The sequence below is a fragment of the Primulina tabacum genome, chromosome 9 (genome assembly GCF_025594145.1).
Source record: "Primulina tabacum isolate GXHZ01 chromosome 9, ASM2559414v2, whole genome shotgun sequence".
Classification (NCBI taxonomy): domain Eukaryota; kingdom Viridiplantae; phylum Streptophyta; class Magnoliopsida; order Lamiales; family Gesneriaceae; genus Primulina; species Primulina tabacum.
The window spans coordinates 38,130,570-38,146,955 of NC_134558.1; the positions used below are offsets into that span (position 1 = coordinate 38,130,570).

At 37.7% G+C, this 16,386-nt stretch overlaps 2 protein-coding genes across 7 annotated transcripts; both read left to right on the forward strand.

Moving 5' to 3' along the window:
• Window positions 1–354: 354 nt before the first annotated feature.
• Window positions 355–11,298, forward strand: LOC142555906 (mediator of RNA polymerase II transcription subunit 16-like). 4 transcript variants are annotated; one of them, XM_075667045.1, is made up of 16 exons: window positions 355–846; window positions 1,456–1,524; window positions 1,658–1,746; window positions 2,292–2,404; window positions 2,579–2,680; window positions 2,779–2,863; window positions 3,736–4,332; window positions 5,278–5,896; window positions 6,018–6,097; window positions 6,579–6,661; window positions 6,840–7,076; window positions 7,158–7,329; window positions 8,363–8,883; window positions 9,633–9,809; window positions 9,967–10,344; window positions 11,014–11,298. In XM_075667045.1, the coding sequence occupies exons 1-16, from the start codon at window positions 512–514 to the stop codon at window positions 11,155–11,157; spliced, it is 3,801 nt and encodes a 1,266-aa protein (XP_075523160.1). In that variant the 5' UTR covers window positions 355–511; the 3' UTR covers window positions 11,158–11,298. The 4 variants fall into 4 exon arrangements, with proteins under 4 accessions (XP_075523160.1, XP_075523162.1, XP_075523163.1 ...); XM_075667047.1 differs by lacking the exon at window positions 355–846 and having other exon boundaries at window positions 1,485–1,524; window positions 2,315–2,404; window positions 2,784–2,863; XM_075667048.1 differs by lacking the exons at window positions 355–846; window positions 1,456–1,524 and having other exon boundaries at window positions 1,701–1,746; window positions 3,792–4,332.
• Window positions 11,299–13,080: 1,782 nt separating this feature from the next.
• On the forward strand, window positions 13,081–15,710 carry LOC142555908 (E3 ubiquitin-protein ligase AIRP2-like). 3 transcript variants are annotated; one of them, XM_075667051.1, is made up of 6 exons: window positions 13,081–13,360; window positions 13,664–13,730; window positions 14,052–14,202; window positions 14,353–14,419; window positions 14,521–14,755; window positions 15,191–15,710. In XM_075667051.1, exons 3-6 carry the CDS (start codon window positions 14,095–14,097, stop codon window positions 15,399–15,401), a joined length of 621 nt encoding a protein of 206 aa, XP_075523166.1. In that variant the 5' UTR covers window positions 13,081–13,360; window positions 13,664–13,730; window positions 14,052–14,094; the 3' UTR covers window positions 15,402–15,710. The 3 variants fall into 3 exon arrangements, with proteins under 3 accessions (XP_075523166.1, XP_075523167.1, XP_075523164.1); XM_075667052.1 differs by lacking the exon at window positions 13,664–13,730 and having other exon boundaries at window positions 13,989–14,202; XM_075667049.1 differs by lacking the exon at window positions 13,664–13,730.
• Window positions 15,711–16,386: the final 676 nt, after the last annotated feature.

The following is a 16,386-nucleotide window of genomic DNA, read 5'->3' on the forward strand; positions in this document are numbered from 1 at the left end:
ACATTATGAAATAAAAATTTAAATACTGAATTTTATAATTTTTAAATGCTATATGATTTTTTTAATATTTTATTTTTGCGTGGATAAAACAACCAATTTTTTGACGGAAGATTTGGTGACCATATTGTCATTCATTCTTATATTAAAAAGAATAGGTTTTTGTTATACAATCTCACAAATCTTTATCTGTGAGATAGTCTACGAATATTTATTTGTGAAAAGCGATATTCATAATAATAACCAATACTTTTTCATTAATGATTTAAATAAGAAACATGACTCACAAAATATGACATACGAACACAATTTTTGTTTATAAAAAAGAGTGGGAAAAAAAGAAACAGAAACCCTAACCCCACCGCGCTGAACAACTCTCCTCTCTCTTTTCCCAACTACAGTACTTGCTGTCGCCTTCAATTGCGACTTTCCCACCACCATTGCCCCCCTCCAGTCTCCATCCACACACGCAACTATATTTTATTTTAGGGTTTTTGGTAATTTGGTATCCTAGATGAATAATCATAATAACAAAACCAATTCGACCCAATCCCCACAACCGCCAGTTGCGGCTGCTGCCAAGGACTCCGAGGAAGACTTCCCTACAGCCAGTTCCCCCCTCCCCGAACCTCCTTCTGCGGAAATATCTGAGGACTCGCCTTGCGAAGACGACGTGGTTATGGAGCTCGCACCCGATAAGGATTCAGCGCCTGGGGCGTTGAATTCTGCTGATGATCCCATGGATCAGGATTTTGTGAATCCAGCTACTGTTTTCTGCATAAAGCTTAACCAGCCGAAGTCCAATTTGCTGCATAAAATGAGTGTTCCCGAGCTCTGCCGCACTTTTAGGTGTTACTCTCGTGTATAATATGGAGTGGTTTCGTCTTTAGTTAGGAAATTTGGTCTGGTTCAAGAAATTGTGGTATCGTATTTCTATTTGTTTTCAGTAGGAAGACTATATTTCGAGTTGTTTTTTTATACTTCTCGGTACCCGATATGTCATTGAAGTTGGTGAAGAAAGCCTACAGGCAGGAGGATGGAAAATTGGGCAGTTATGAGGTTTCTATGTGGTCTTGACTTATCTTTCATTTTGAGATGCAAAGATCTTTGCCTTCTTTTTGTGATTTTCCAGCAGTTGATGACGGTTGATGAGTTTTCTTTTATATAAGCTGCTAGTTGCTGCTTTCCGTTTGTGGTGTTAACCAATGTTTTACACTGCCTCGCTTTTATTACATTGAAGGTCTGATTATTTGTTATTTGAAGTATTCTAATCTTGGTCATGGAGAAACAAGTTGTTTGGAATTATTGTAACATGGATCTATACATTCAATTTTTCTATTATTTTTGAAAAGTTGGGGCTACCGTTTTTTTTTTTTTTGCATTTATATTCTTCTTCTTTCTGTCAGGGCTTCATTTTTACTACCCTTTTGAGGAGTCATTTTTATTGTTGTATTGCAGTGCTGTTGCTTGGTGTGGGAAGTTAAATGCCATAGCATGTGCATCAGAAACTTGTGCGAGAATCCCCAGGTTTTATTTTCGCTCTATTGTTTTTCCTTCTGAAATTGGCAAGGTTTTGCATCCATGCAATTTTGCGCTAATCTGTTTGTAAAAACTGTTCAGTGTATTATCAAACCCTGATCCATTATCATTTGCCTTGTAGTTCGACTTCCAATCCTCCATTTTGGATCCCTATACATATAGTTATTCCAGAGCGACCGACTGAATGCACAGTTTTTAATGTTATAGCAGGTATCCTTGCAACTGACTCATGATATTGTGTTCCGATGCTGAATTATTCGGAGTTGTAAGTTGTTGCACAGTGTGGACATTCACTTAGGCCTGTCAGGTTTTCAGATCATATAGGCTTAGTTTTACAGTGATTGATGTACTGACTCTTCTACCATGTATGGGTTCACACATTATTAAAATGTGAGGCTGACAGCTGCTTTGGGTTTATTACCTGATGTGTGTTGAGTTGTTGAAATTCTCTCGACTTCTCTCGGACATGTTGAACAATGAGAAGACTATTAGGTTGTTACTTAATTGTGCATTTTAAAGTGCATAAATTTAGTTTTATTGAATGGGATGAACTGGTCAATAATGTCTAATACAGGCATTTGTGGGTCTTATGATTTAAACCCAATTAATTGTGAGATTCTCGTGAAAATAGCAACTTTCCTACCACTAAAAGCGTACTCTGTATCAGAGATTGACAATTATCCGACAGTCTCTTTCAGTGGGGTACCTTTTTTTTTGTTTTGAATTTTCTCCCTTTGATATTTGATGTTTGACAGATTCTCCTCGCGATTCTGTTCAGTTCATTGAGTGGTCTCCCACATCGTGCCCTCGAGCGCTGCTGATAGCTAATTTCCATGGGAGGATAACAGTCTGGACTCAACCTTCTCAGGTGTGCTACTCATGTTGAGCACCTTGATAAGGAAATGACAATGACCTGCCTTGATGATTTGTTAATCTCTTGTGATATTAAGTTTTCCCTGTAACTGTTGTCATATTTGGTTTTTTTACTGTTTCTTGATCGCACAGAAGATTTCTGATTACCTTCTTTGCAATTGATTGTCAGGGACCTGCAGATCTTGTAAAAGATGCTAGTTGCTGGGAACTGGAATATGAGTGGCGCCAGGATATTGCAGTTGTCACAAAGTGGCTTTCAGGAGTTTCTCCAGTATGCAACCTTTTATTTTTTGTTCATTTAAAATTTAAATGCAAGTATTCCGTAGTTGATAAATTTGCTTTGCTGTTGATATGGTTTGCTAAAATTAGTATAGGTGGCTCTCGGTTAGATCAAGCGGTTCAACAAAGTCCACGTTCGAGGAGAAATTTCTTTCACAGCAACCTCATTCTCCAGGTTCATCCTTCTCCCCTAGCTTTATTGATTGTTTTCACGCAGAATTGAGATTTAGTTCGTCCTTCACATGTTTCCACACATGATATGAAAATCCTTAGATTGCGATGGTCGGTGTTCTCCATTAGGGGCTGAAACCGGGAAAGATTTGCCCTGGTTTGTACTTTACAGTCTGCACCAGATAGGGTTAAACTGCTTACTTTGCAATACTTGGGAGGCCTTGTAAAGAAATAAAAACTGGAGTGGTCACTGTTTATACAAGGTGCATTATGTTTGTTGCAAGTATTAGACTATTGATATATGTGTCCGTGACAGTGGTTGTCAATTAAGATTTCTGTTATCATTGGTCCTCTGTTAGTTGCCAATTAGGAGTTGGAGGTCAGCAACCTTCTAACCCATCTCCAAAAAAAAAAGAACAAAAAATCATTTTGACTGTTTGACCAAAATTTAAGAGGGAGGAACAACTGTAGAGGTGTGAAGAATGAAATACTGTCTTTGAGATTTTGTTTAAGAATTCACAAATATTCAGTAGAGAATAGAAAATTATTCTAGGTACAATTTTTTGAGCAGTCTTAGAACTTTAACTTACCTCGTATGCATTAATTAAGAATAAACACGCTCTTCACGAACTACTATATATTATTTGCAGAGAGTTATGTATGTTTGCAATTATTTAGTTGTCCAAAACTAAATTCCGAACTTAGTAGGCCATCAGTCGCTGGTAACATTTATCACTTCCATGTATGCTTTCAATCTGCTTATGATGTTGCTCCACAATTCGATTAAATTAGAATCTATACTCAAGTCAATTCTTCATGGATCAAACTTTGTGTTTTTTTTTATCACTGAGCTGTTTCCTTTGGTTTTGGCAACAGCTGGTTGGCCAAATTTTCTCTGTATTTGCTCTGTTTTCTCATCGGGCTCTATTCAGATCCATTGGTCTCAGTGGCCACCTAATCAGAGTGGTGCACCATCTAAGTGGTTTTGTACAAGTAAAGGGCTTTTGGGTGCTGGGCCTAGCGGGATTATGGCTGCTGATGCCATTGTGACGGATTCTGGAGCCATGCATGTGGCTGGTGTTCCAATTGTGAACCCCTCAACTGTTGTTGTTTGGGAAGTCACACCTGGCCCTGGGAATGGTTTTCAAGCCACTCCAAAAGCAAGTGTGAATAATGAAGTTCCACCATCACTTAGCCCTCCTTCCTGGGATGGTTTTGCCCCATTGGCTGCATATTTGTTTAGGTGGCAGGAGTATCTGTTGTTAGAAGCAAAGCATGGAAAGAAACTGGCAGAACATGATTGCAGTGATATGGTAATGCTTCATTGTTCTCCAGTTTCAAACTTTTCTGCATATGTGAGTCCTGAGGCTGCAGCTCAATCAGCTGCAACTACAACTTGGGGTTCTGGTGTTACTGCAGTTGCCTTTGATCCAACATGTGGCGGTTCAGTGATATCAGTTGTGATAGTTGAAGGTATTATTGTGCTCTAATGCAAGCTAAACATATATATGTATAGACACATGTATATATGTAAACACACACACATATATATCTACGTATGTATATGTATGTATGTGTGTATATATATAGGTTTACCTACCTGCTGATCGTAACTATTTTGTGGTCCAAGCTGTTGATCATATTATGCTGCATCAATGCTTATTCCATTCTTGCCTTTTAGATTTCATTTGCTATTGCAGATCTCTATTCATCCCGTCTCTTTCTTGCTCCCTTGTCACTGTCTTCCGCTCCCTTATCTCTGCCCTCCACCCTAATAACTGCAGCCAACATGGATACGTTACATGCGAAAAGGAAAAAATATCGACATGATTCTGCATCTGATATTCTTCAATCATTCTTATATTATATAATTTACTCACTTGTTCATCTGTGACCTCAACTGCTTTGAATTCAGATATTTTAAGTTCAAGAGTGGAAGAGCACCATAAGAATAATGGTTTAAAACACTAACTCATACACTAATGATATTCTGAGTACTTGACATGATTCTTAGGTTTATTTTGCTTTTCCTGCGATTTGTTAATGGTCAAACCATACTTAACTGTAGCTGCAATCCAAGTTCTGGCACCTCTAATAATTTCTCCTTCGGTTTTATTGTGACCATTGATTGATATGCCACCTCCTTGATTATGATTGTCACATTTACAGCACATGAGCATGTTTGGTGTATAATATGATATGAATATAATTTCATGTTTTACTTTTAGTTATCAAAGTGTTTTACATCTGTTTTAAAGCATCAGTTATCATCATTATTATCTTTGTTTGGTTGCCTTGTCGCTGTTGCTACTTTGTCATTGAAATCTGAACATTGATTTGGTGATTAAAACTGGGCAGATTTTTCTATGGTTCTTTTTGTGTTTATTGATACATAGATCTGTTACATTGATTGTGCAGGGCAATACATGTCCCCTTATGATCCTGATGAGGGTCCTTCTGTCACTGGGTGGAGAGTTCAACGTTGGGAATCATCTGTTGAGAACGTCGTGATCCATCAGATATTTGGAAACCCTAGTTCCAGCTTTGGTGGGCAGGCACCTAAGCAGACAGTTTGGGTGAGTAAAGTAATCAAATGCATTCCAGCATCCAGTGAATTCAGGGGTCCTACAGCAGCAACAACTGGATTAGCTTCTGATGGGAAAAGTACACCAGAATTTGGTCCCGAGGCTGCGAAGAGGGTCAGTTTTGATCCTTTTGATCTTCCCAGCGATGTTAGAACTCTTGCACGAATCGTGTATTCTGCGCACGGTGGTGAAATCGCGGTTTCTTTTCTACGGGGCGGAGTTCATGTCTTCTCTGGTGCAAACTTCACATCTGTTGATAACTATCAGATTAATGTTGGCTCTGCTATAGCTGCTCCTGCTTTCTCTTCTACAAGTTGCTGTTCTGCTTCTGTCTGGCATGATACAAGCAGTGATTGCACTATACTAAAAATTATCCGCGTTCTTCCACCTCCTGGTCCTATCAGCCAGGCGAAAGCTAATTCTGCTTCATGGGAGAGGGCTATTGCAGAGAGGTACCTGAATAAATAGTTGTGAGTTTGCCGCTGAATTTTGGCCACATAAGACAGTCGTCAGCTATAAAATCTCGATTTTATTGAGTGTGAATCAATTTGTATTTCTGTTTTTCCTTGGCAGATTTTGGTGGAGTCTATTGGTGGGGGTTGATTGGTGGGATGCTGTTGGCTGTACTCAAAGTGCCGCAGAGAATGGTATTGGTACGTGTATTTAATCTGTATTGATGGAAGAACTGTTCTGTCCAAGTTCATGGTGACTTGAGAGTGTAGGTGATGGACTAATGGCCATACGTGATCAAAAGGGTGAAATGTGTGCATGCAAACCTAGTACAATGGCTCTGTGATCTATCTTCTATGATAATATTTATGTTTATTCACTGCAGTAGTGGCGAGAGAGAAAGAGAGAGAGAAAGAGAAATATTTTTGGCTAGAACACTATCTTGTTTTAATCTTCTAGTATAATGCACACTATCATTCTAATAAGGGGACAGTTCCGTAATGAAGAAATCATTCAAACAAGGATACATTTGATGATAATTTTATGTTTGTCTGCTAAGGATTCTATACGACGACAAGTTTAAGAAGCCAAAAGAATCTTATCCATATGGCTTCTGCCTCCTAGGAATCATATCCTTGCTTCCTTGTTTTTGTCTCTAGCTGATGGTTTAATTTGGTATTCTAGTTTCATTGAACAGTGTTATTGCTGTGTTGGATGCTGATTTCCACTCCCTTCCTTCCACTCAGCACAGAGAGCAGTATGGACCTGTAAGTTTGATTGACGGTCATGTTCATGCTTTGTATTTTTAGTTGAGCTTGTACTTTGGCGAGGTACTTTTTGATTGTTTGTTATGTTCGTACTTCGTATTTTTAGTTAATCTTGTACGTTGATGAGCTACTTTTTAACCCACTTCTTTGTATCTAATGATGTGTATGGATGATGCAGAGCCTGGACAGAATAAAATGCAGGCTACTAGAAGGTACTACAGCTCAAGAGGTTCGGGCTATGGTTCTTGACATGCAAGCAAGGTTGTTATTGGACATGCTTGGCAAAGGAATTGAATCAGCATTAATGAATCCTTCTGCCTTGGTGCAAGAACCATGGCAAGCATCTGGCGAGACACTGTCTGGCATTGATGCTGAATCAATGGCTGTTGAACCATCTCTTGTCCTTAGCATCCAGGTTTAATTTTAGACACTTCAATGTTCCATTATATCCCCGACTAACTTGTTTTTGAACTAATTATGTCATCCTCTATTGCAGGCTTATGTTGATGCAGTCCTTGATCTAGCATCACACTTCATCACACGTCTGCGACGTTACGCAAGTTTCTGCCGCACACTGGCAAGTCATGCTGCCACTGCAGGCACAGGTGGGAATCGTAGTGTGGTGACAAGCCCCACCCAAAGCGCTTCTACACCAGCTACAACTTCGGGTAAGTCTACTCTAGGATTCAAGTTTTGCTATAATTTTAGCCTCAGTAGGATGTGAGTTTAATCACAGTTATTAAAGGGGCGCACTTAGCTTATCTGAGCACAGCTGCACCTCCCTGGATACCTACTGGCACCTCGTTGTCCAAAGACGTGTCCACGTGCATGCCTTTCTCAAGGGCGTAAGTTGTTAAAGTGCAGGCACGCCTTTCTCGAGGTGCAGGTCATGCCTCAGTGAGGGATCTTCAGGTTCTTATTGTAGAATAAAAAATCCAGTGGCATATGCACTGTTTACAACTAAATAATATCACCAAGGCCCTTCCCAATAGTCCCTGCTTTGGTTTTTGTTGTAATTCAAGGTCCAGTCCAACATCCTAAATCGGCTGTTTCCGGTCTCTGTGAACGCTGTGATTAATTACAGAACCACCATACTGCAATTACTTCCCAGTCTTACCTATGCCTTGCGATTTGACTCTAAAAATCCTGATGAGTTTTGCCTGTGGTAGGATATTCTTGCACCGTTAGCTTTGAGTTGGTGCTTGCTGTTGTTTCATGTTTGTATTGTTTTAGGTGCTATTCTCTCGTTTCCCCAGTTTTTTTGTATCCCGTCTTGGAGTACTTTCTTTCTACATTTTGCCAGAACATTAGAAAACAGTACCATAGTTTAACTTACATGCTTGTTGCAGTGTTCCCCAGTTTTTTTTTTTTTTTGTATCTCCATCTTGGAGTACTTTCTTTCTACATTTGGCCAGAACATTGGAAAACTTTACTGTAGTTTTTTCGGTTAAAAAATACCCGCATTTCATTCTATCCATTAGACACTCTAATTTTACTGTCATGCCTGGTGCCCCTGATTTCGATAAGGAACTCTCGTCACCTTGTGCCTAACTGCCTAAGACTCCATGACAAGCACGTTCCGCAAATAACTATAGAAGTGAACAACTTCGTTCATATTTTATTTTCTTCCTAATACTGAGCTGAGACTCTATTTTCTCAATTCCAATGTCTTGACACAAGCTGAAAATCTTTTACGCTCAGGTATGCAAGGTGGAACTGCAAGCTCGACAGGAAGCACTCAGATGCAAGCTTGGGTACAAGGAGCAATTGCCAAGATCAGTAACACACCTGACGGGGTTCCTAGTTCTGCACCAAACCCCATAAGTGGTCCTTCAACTTTTATGCCAATAAGTATCAACACGGGAACATTTCCAGGAACTCCAGCTGTTAGACTTATTGGAGACTGTCATTTTCTTCACCGGCTATGCCAACTTCTACTGTTTTGTTTTTTCTTCCGGCGAACACAACTACCACGGTTTATTGGGGCTGCTCAAAGAAATACTGATTCAACAATCCAAAAACCACAACCTGGGGTGCAAGGCAAATCAGAAGAAACAAACTCAATTACTGCAAAACCAGCTACAGCTGTTGTCAGGTCGGATGAAACGCAAGCCACAAGAACTGTACAGGTTGGTAATGGGCCAAAGGGACCTGAAGAAGGTCCAACCAGTCGGTCAAGATTAGGTTCTGGCAATGCTGGTCAAGGATACACCTTTGAGGAGGTAAGCGAATTCATGCAAAATTTACATGGAAAAAAGGGGGAAGAACGGATGTGGGAGACTTTTAAAGTTATGGAAAAAGGAAAAAAATGAAATTCTCTTTCTTACTTGTATCAAACCTCACATAAAGCGGGCACTATTCTTATTTTTTGTGGGTGGGGAAGGAAGCACGAGATTCGACCATTGACAACAAGATATTGAAAGCTTGACTATAGTAAGAATTTGATCATGCATCCAACTAAGAATAAGACTGATTTTACTTATAAATGAAGGAAATGGGAAATAGGCATCCAAGTCAGACTGGACAGTAAATTGAGCTAGCTAACCTTTTCAGGGCAAGGTACCTCTGCTATGTAAAACTGCAGATGCAGAAAGAGTGCTTATTTCTCATAAACAAGATTCAATCGCCCATCCAAGGGTGATGTCCTTGAAAAAGCCTTATAGTTGCAAAATATAATGATGGAACTATTATTTATTTGTTATTCATGAAGGAAATAATATATGAGCTATGTTTGTTAATGACAAAGATCTAACACAGTAATGTGTCGAAGACTTTGTTCTTAGCATTCAAGAATGCAGTTTATGTGAGCTTTAATCAGATTTCCTCATTGATTGTTTGCAGCCATTGGTGTCACAAGGGGAACCTTTGTTTTTGGAAGATGCTATTTTTGGATACCTTCCTTTTCTCTTAACTATCTTAGTTACCGTCCTTTTCTCTTAACTATCTTAGTGTTATTACGACTACCATGCAGGTGAAGGTTCTATTTCTTATACTTATGGATCTCTGTCGGAGGACATCAGGTTTGGCACATCCTCTACCAGTTTCCCAGGTGGGGAGCAGCAACATTCAAGTTAGACTTCATTATATCGATGGAAACTATACTGTTTTACCAGAGGTTGTGGAAGCATCACTTGGCCCTCATATGCAGGTACTTGTCTTTAAATGTAGTACATTTTCCTAGTTGATGGCTTGTTCCATCAGCCCCCATTTTTCCAGGGTGACATTACACCCTAAATGTAGCGTACAAATTTGTGTGCCAATATCTTGATTTATTTTCATCCGTAAAAATCACTCTCTATGAGCAGAATATGCCCCGGCCTAGAGGTGCAGATGCTGCAGGTCTGCTTCTCCGGGAGTTGGAGCTACATCCTCCAGCTGAAGAGTGGCACAAGAGGAATATGTTTGGTGGACCCTGGTCTGATCAGGATGATATGAGTCTCTCAGATGATAGTTCTAAATTTAGCACCTCAATGGATTTACTCGACTCTGCTTCATCTGAGAATGGTGATGCTTATAATGGAGTTTATGGCTTGTGGCCAAGGAAGCGTAGGATCTCTGAAAGAGATGCAGCCTTTGGATTGAACACATCGGTTGGCTTAGGAGCTTATTATGGTATCATGGGATCCAGAAGAGATGTTGTAACAGCTGTTTGGAAAACAGGACTTGAAGGAGTGTGGTACAAGGTAGCTATATTGGTCATGTTGCACTCAACATGATGTGGCCCTGTCAATCTTTTTCTTCTCCATTGTTTTTCATAAAGCAGCAATCTTTCTTTTAGTGCCAAAATGTCTTGTTAAAAGTTTCTTTGCACATGTTTGATCTTATGGGCACCTATGTGAGCAACGTTGAGTTCACGTCCACCTATTGAATGTGATGAAATTGTACATACAAAGTTGGACGCCCCCTCAGCCATGCTCACATAGGTGCCCATGGTGGTTATTCATAAGATCTATATAATATATATAAAAATAGAAAGATGGTAATGATCAGTAGATGTCTAACCTGAGCATGATGACTCTTTTTGAACGTCCCGGATGATTTTTTTTATTGGTGTAAATTCTTTCTGTTTTATTTTATTTTATTTTGAATTGCTGCGTCCATGGTTGGAAATGATGCAGTATATTGAATTTTCACGTGTTAACATTTAATTACCTGAAGTGCTTTCATGGAAATTCATTCATCCAGCCTCCTGTGGTTATTGTTCTAAACATCGAGCTTATTGGCCTTTGAAGGGTAATATCAAAAAAATGTTGTCTTTACTATTCAAATGCAATAAACTAAATAAGTTGTCTCGTCTTATGTGTGGATTTTTTACGTTACGTACTCATTTATCTTCTCTGTTTCTTATCCAGTGCATCAGATGCCTCCGGCAGACATCTGCTTTTGCATCACCAGGTGCAGGCAATACTAATCAGAATGTAAAGGAGATGTGGTGGATCAGCCGCTGGGCATATGGATGCCCCATGTGTAGTGGAACATGGGTTCGAGTTGTGTAGCATCTGTTAGTCTTTTACGATCTGCAACACACCAGTGATCCTTGATATCTCACACTTGGCTTGCTTATTCATAGATGGTAAGGGTTCTTTCCAAGATGTATGTGGAGAGAACGACTCGGAACTATGACTCCTTTGCCCTTGCACATGAAAAAGACAATGGTCGCAACGTGAATCATTTGTTTCTTAAAGTAGCTGTAACTTAGGTCTACCATAAACACCATATGGAGAACAATAGTGTGGTGTTTACAACATACAATTTAGGCTTCGAGGGTGACATCTGAGTATCGTGTATTCGTATGCTACCATGTCTAACTTCAACTAACCCCGGACTAGGGTTCGATTGGTAATGTTTGTTCGTTGATTTCTTGTGTCGAATGCAAGTCTACCTTACGTCAAAGTTGAATGGGTGAATTACCATGTGATAGTAATATGTTCCACTTTCGTATGTGGATGTATGACATGTTTGTAAAATGTGTTAGTTTTTTTACAGACGAATATGCATCCATGGTAGCCAATTTTCTGATGACAATATATTATATCTATATGTTGTATTGACATGTATTTTATCATTAAATTTATTTCATTTTAAATGGATATTAAAATATTAGGGATAAAAGTAGAACTAATTGTAGCGTTGCAATCAACAGGGCGAGACGTGAACCTATTGTGACCCCCACCAGACAAAAAAAAAAAAAAAAAAAAAGAGCATAGCATGAGAGACAAGATATATAATAATAACCCGATAAGATAAGATTGAGAAATATATACACTAATAATAGATTAAATCGGCGGCATTAGTTGTATACAATGGACAAGGGCGTTTTCCGCCTTTCGAAATATGGCCTACCATTTTTTCTATAATTTTATCAGTAATAGATATCTATTACTTTTTTAGTTCGTAGGATGAAATGAAGTGAGAATAAAATGAGCATTCTCAATCTCATTCCATTCTTTTGTTTAATATAGTTTTTGGAATGAAAACGCTCATTCCAACGGGGATTCTTATTCTCATTAACACGGGAATAGACATTCCTACCATGTTGGTTAAGTTTACCTATCCTAATTTTTCCAACTTTATATATATATTTCTCATTTTTTTGAAATATTTTGATAATAAATATTCATAATATAATAAATAAAAACAATAAAATTTTATAATTTTAATTATAAATAAATATTAAAAACATTAATGAATTAATACTAATAATACAAAATATTACTTTTGAAATTACAATAAATATAATAATTGTAGTTAATAATTATAAATCATTCGACTTATTAATAATGTTTTTAGTATAAAAAATAATTTTTTTTATAGATGACCCAAATAAGAGAGCTGTCTTATAAAATACGATCCGTGAGACCGTCACACACAAGTTTTTTGCCTAAATTTTTTATATAAATTATCAATAACATATAAACATTTCAAATAATAAAAATCATTCAAAACTTATTAATAATACATAAATTATCCAAATTGTTATTAAAAAAAAAAAAAAAAACAGGCTGGCCGTCCTGGCCTATCCAATTTTGGTACACCTCCAAACATGCCATCAAAATCACAACTCAACCCCGGTTATTTTTTTTTTTGGGTTGGTAATGACTTTTTGGATTGCTGTGAGATCCCTCAAAAAACGTCGGTCCATGCCAAAAAAACCGATGATAATGTATTCACGGCATACCAAATCAATTGTAAAACTAAAAACGCAAATATATATTTAATTTTATTTTCTCATGGAAATATTAAAATAATATATATTTCTTTTTCTTTTCTCATAAAAATATTAAAATATAGAGAAGAATATTATCCGTTTAGGATCATGGATTATGTCCACGTGTCCTCCCAGTTTATTTACGATTTGCAATAAAAGATAAGTCTTTGATTGTCAGTGTCACTGTTTCCTTTCTAGAGAGACAACACAAATATTATTATTATTATTATTATTATTATTATTAAGTAAATATTCAGAAACATCTTCTTACCTTTCCCCTTCGCCGGATTCTTCATCTACTCTGGGGTAATTGATCACAAATTCATCGATTTGTCGATGGTCATTTCATCCTCCGAGCTGTAAATTAGAGGAGATAATTTGTTTGAAGTTGTGGTGGACGAGATGTACGTTAGCGGTGGCGCTCAAGTGCGGAAGTCGTTTAAGGAGTCGTTAAAATTGCTCGAAGCAGATATTCAGCATGCTAATACTCTGTAACCGATCTTCCCTGATTTCTGATTTATAATTTTTAATTTTTTTAAAATCTTTCGAGTTCTTTGTTTGTTTGAAAGTATTTGATTGGTGAGCAGTCTATTTTGTTCATTTTTTCTTTTTCGTTTTCGTTTTCATTTTGTTTGTTGGTTGATGAGTTTTTTTTCCTTTTCCCCCGAATTATTTCTGTGCCTCTAGCGTTTAATAACTGGAGCACTGGTCGTTGAGAGTTAGATATTTTCATTTTTAGGCTCTTCTTTTTACGCAACTTGTATTAGATTTTCGGGTTGTGCATACTGAATTAGGGAAGATTTAATTGAAGATAGCTGGGCTGAATGAGCGCTTTCTCGGTTGCTTCTTTTTGTGATAAAGGTATCATTTTCAGCTCCAACTAGCTGTTGTTTTGAACTATTGAATTGTTTGCTTAGGAGAATTTGGGGTTTGTTCACGATTCTCGTGTAGAATTATTTATTGGATTTATATGAGCTTTGTGATGGTATGAAATCAGTTTGCGTCTAGATGCATTGAAGGTGTAGCTAGATTTTTGTGTGTGTCCATTCATACTTGTTGATAAGTTTATTGGCCATTTCGGATAGATTTCTTAATTCTTATGGTGTTTTTACTTTGTAGGAGCTAGTTGCTTTGTTGAAAATTTCATGTCCTGAAAAGTTGGAATTTCCAATTACATTGTAGGGCATCTGATTTTTCACGTGAGTATGATGGCGCTTGCTTACAAATGAGGATGTCTTATAGTCCAGCAGCGCATTTTTTCCTTTTCTTGGTGCAGTGGACTGACTGCCACCTTGCTGGTGCACTTGGATTGTTGAGAATCCTGATATATAAAGTGAGTATTTGTTTGACCCTCACCTCCCGTTATTTTTTTGAGTGAAGTACGTGAAACCAAAAGGTATTGGTACTTGTTATACTCAAAGAATTTACCTTCTCTTGCCCAAGAATGCATGCATTCCATTGATCAAACTGGACCATGGTGCAGGTATATGTTGATGGCACCACCACCATGTCCACTCACGAGAGGAGAGCCAGCATCAGGGAATTTTATGGTAAGCTTTTTTTTTTGCTTGCAGATCACAGTTTTTTTTTTTAACGCAATAAGCCTGTAAGTGATCTTGATTCTGATGTGCAAATCATATCTTCTCTTCAGCCATTATTTATCCCTCTTTATTGCAACTTCAAAGAGGTGTTACTGATTCAGAAGATAAAAAGCAGAAAGCTGTGTGTTTTGAGAGATACAGGAGAAGAGATGAAGAAGAACATAGGCATTGTTCTGATTTAGATATTGAAAGGGAAGAAGAATGTGGAATTTGCATGGAAATGAACAGTAAGGTAGTCTTACCAGACTGCAACCATGTCATGTGCCTTAAATGCTATCGGGAATGGTACGTGCTTCCCCCTCCTTTTTTTTATGTTCCGTCTCTTGGATCCGTGTGAACAAACTATAATTTTGTTTATTTCATTCTTGGAGTGTCTGGACCGTGCTTTCCATATTTCGTATGTCATGTGATAAACACATAGGAAATTGAGAATTTTTTAACCTGTCTCGTGTCTATGAAGATTTCCGATAAAATGAGAGAGACTGATATCATGTCTTCTGAATAACTCTTCTTTTCTTTGCCTGCATCTACTTTTGGTGATCAGAATTCGGATATCATCGTGCCGATTTTGCGAATTTCATACATGTGGTCTCGCACAATGTTGTGGAGAGTACAGATGCCTCTCTTTCATAGCACGTTATGAATCGGATACTGTTTGCTTCTCCATTTCATCGATGTTTTTGCTTGTGGTTAGTAACACGAAAGGTCTTCCAAGTGCAGGCACTCAAGATCACAATCATGTCCCTTTTGCCGTGACAGCTTAAAGAGGGTAAACTCTGGTGATCTATGGGTATTTCTGGATAGCAGAGATGTGATAGACATGGGGGCTATAACAAGGGAGAATTTGAAGCGACTGTTCTTACATGTTGAAAAACTGCCTCTGGTTGTCCCTGATACTCTCTTTGATGCTTATGATACACATGTGAGGTGATTAACTTACATTTTCTCCAAAGGCTGGGTGATGTTCAACTGCAGGGAAATTATCGTTCTGGATCAACAAATAATTGTTCAAAATTCTAGATTAGCGACTTGTGTGGTTTTTTCCACCTCTGATAAGAACCCGGCCTTGCTTTATTGCTGGCAGAGGTTTAAGCTTATTAGGTAGAAACAGGGGGAGGTAATATATTTTATATCCTGAAATTGTAAATTCTTGTACAGCTTGAAGTCTTCTTATTGAAGCTATTTCAGTATTTCTGAGACAATGATGGCCGAAACAAAGAATCATCTGTTTCGTTGTGTATTTTATGGAACCGTTTTTACATCAAAGTGTTGTATAATGTATATATTTCTGGTCGCAATGCTTGTGATTTGAAGGACCATTTTGGCTGTTTTTTCCCTGAACTTAATTATATGATTCAAATTTTTACTATGGAATCCGTGTAACATAATTTTGTTGCACAACCAGACGGTCTTTGCATAGTAGTAGATGTTTCTATTTGATTTTGATTGTAATTCTTCCGGAATGTCCAGAGTATCTGTACTCGTTCAGTTTGGAGCTAACATCTGTCATGATTTTCAAGACTCTTTTAAAAATGGTAAACTATTGAGTATCGGGGAAATATTTATCCGGTGTTGTCAGTTGTGTACCCAAAGATCGATACTATGTCGAACCAACTAGTGTTGGTATTTGAGGTGTGGTATATATATGTGAATTGACATATATTTTCTGGTCTTATTTTTTTGAGTTTATCGTAATCGAGTTTTGATGAGCTCTTATCAATTAATCGTATTTGATTCTTAATTAGTTACTTATTTCAGAAAAGTTACATTCATTATAAACAAAGTCTCATCTTGATATCAGTTTACTTTTGATTTTCATGCATTTTTTCAAGTAAAAGAGAGATAATTATGTCGAAAGGACCTCAAATCGGATAGAGCAAGGACATCTTTATTTATTACGTTTTAAAGAAAGTACT

Excerpts from the sequence above, each read along its gene's own strand:
- LOC142555908 (XM_075667049.1), top strand. The coding sequence starts at position 13,272 with ATGTACGTTAGCGGTGGCGCTCAAGTGCGGAAGTCGTTTAAGGAGTCG. Across the intron at positions 14,203-14,352 it reads TGAGAATCCTGATATATAAA|GTATATGTTGATGGCACCAC; the intron begins GTGAGTATTTGT and ends ACCATGGTGCAG. Across the intron at positions 14,420-14,520 it reads CAGCATCAGGGAATTTTATG|CCATTATTTATCCCTCTTTA; the intron begins GTAAGCTTTTTT and ends TCTTCTCTTCAG.
- LOC142555906 (XM_075667045.1), top strand. The coding sequence starts at position 512 with ATGAATAATCATAATAACAAAACCAATTCGACCCAATCCCCACAACCG. Across the intron at positions 847-1,455 it reads GAGCTCTGCCGCACTTTTAG|TGCTGTTGCTTGGTGTGGGA; the intron begins GTGTTACTCTCG and ends GTTGTATTGCAG. Across the intron at positions 4,333-5,277 it reads ATCAGTTGTGATAGTTGAAG|GGCAATACATGTCCCCTTAT; the intron begins GTATTATTGTGC and ends TTGATTGTGCAG.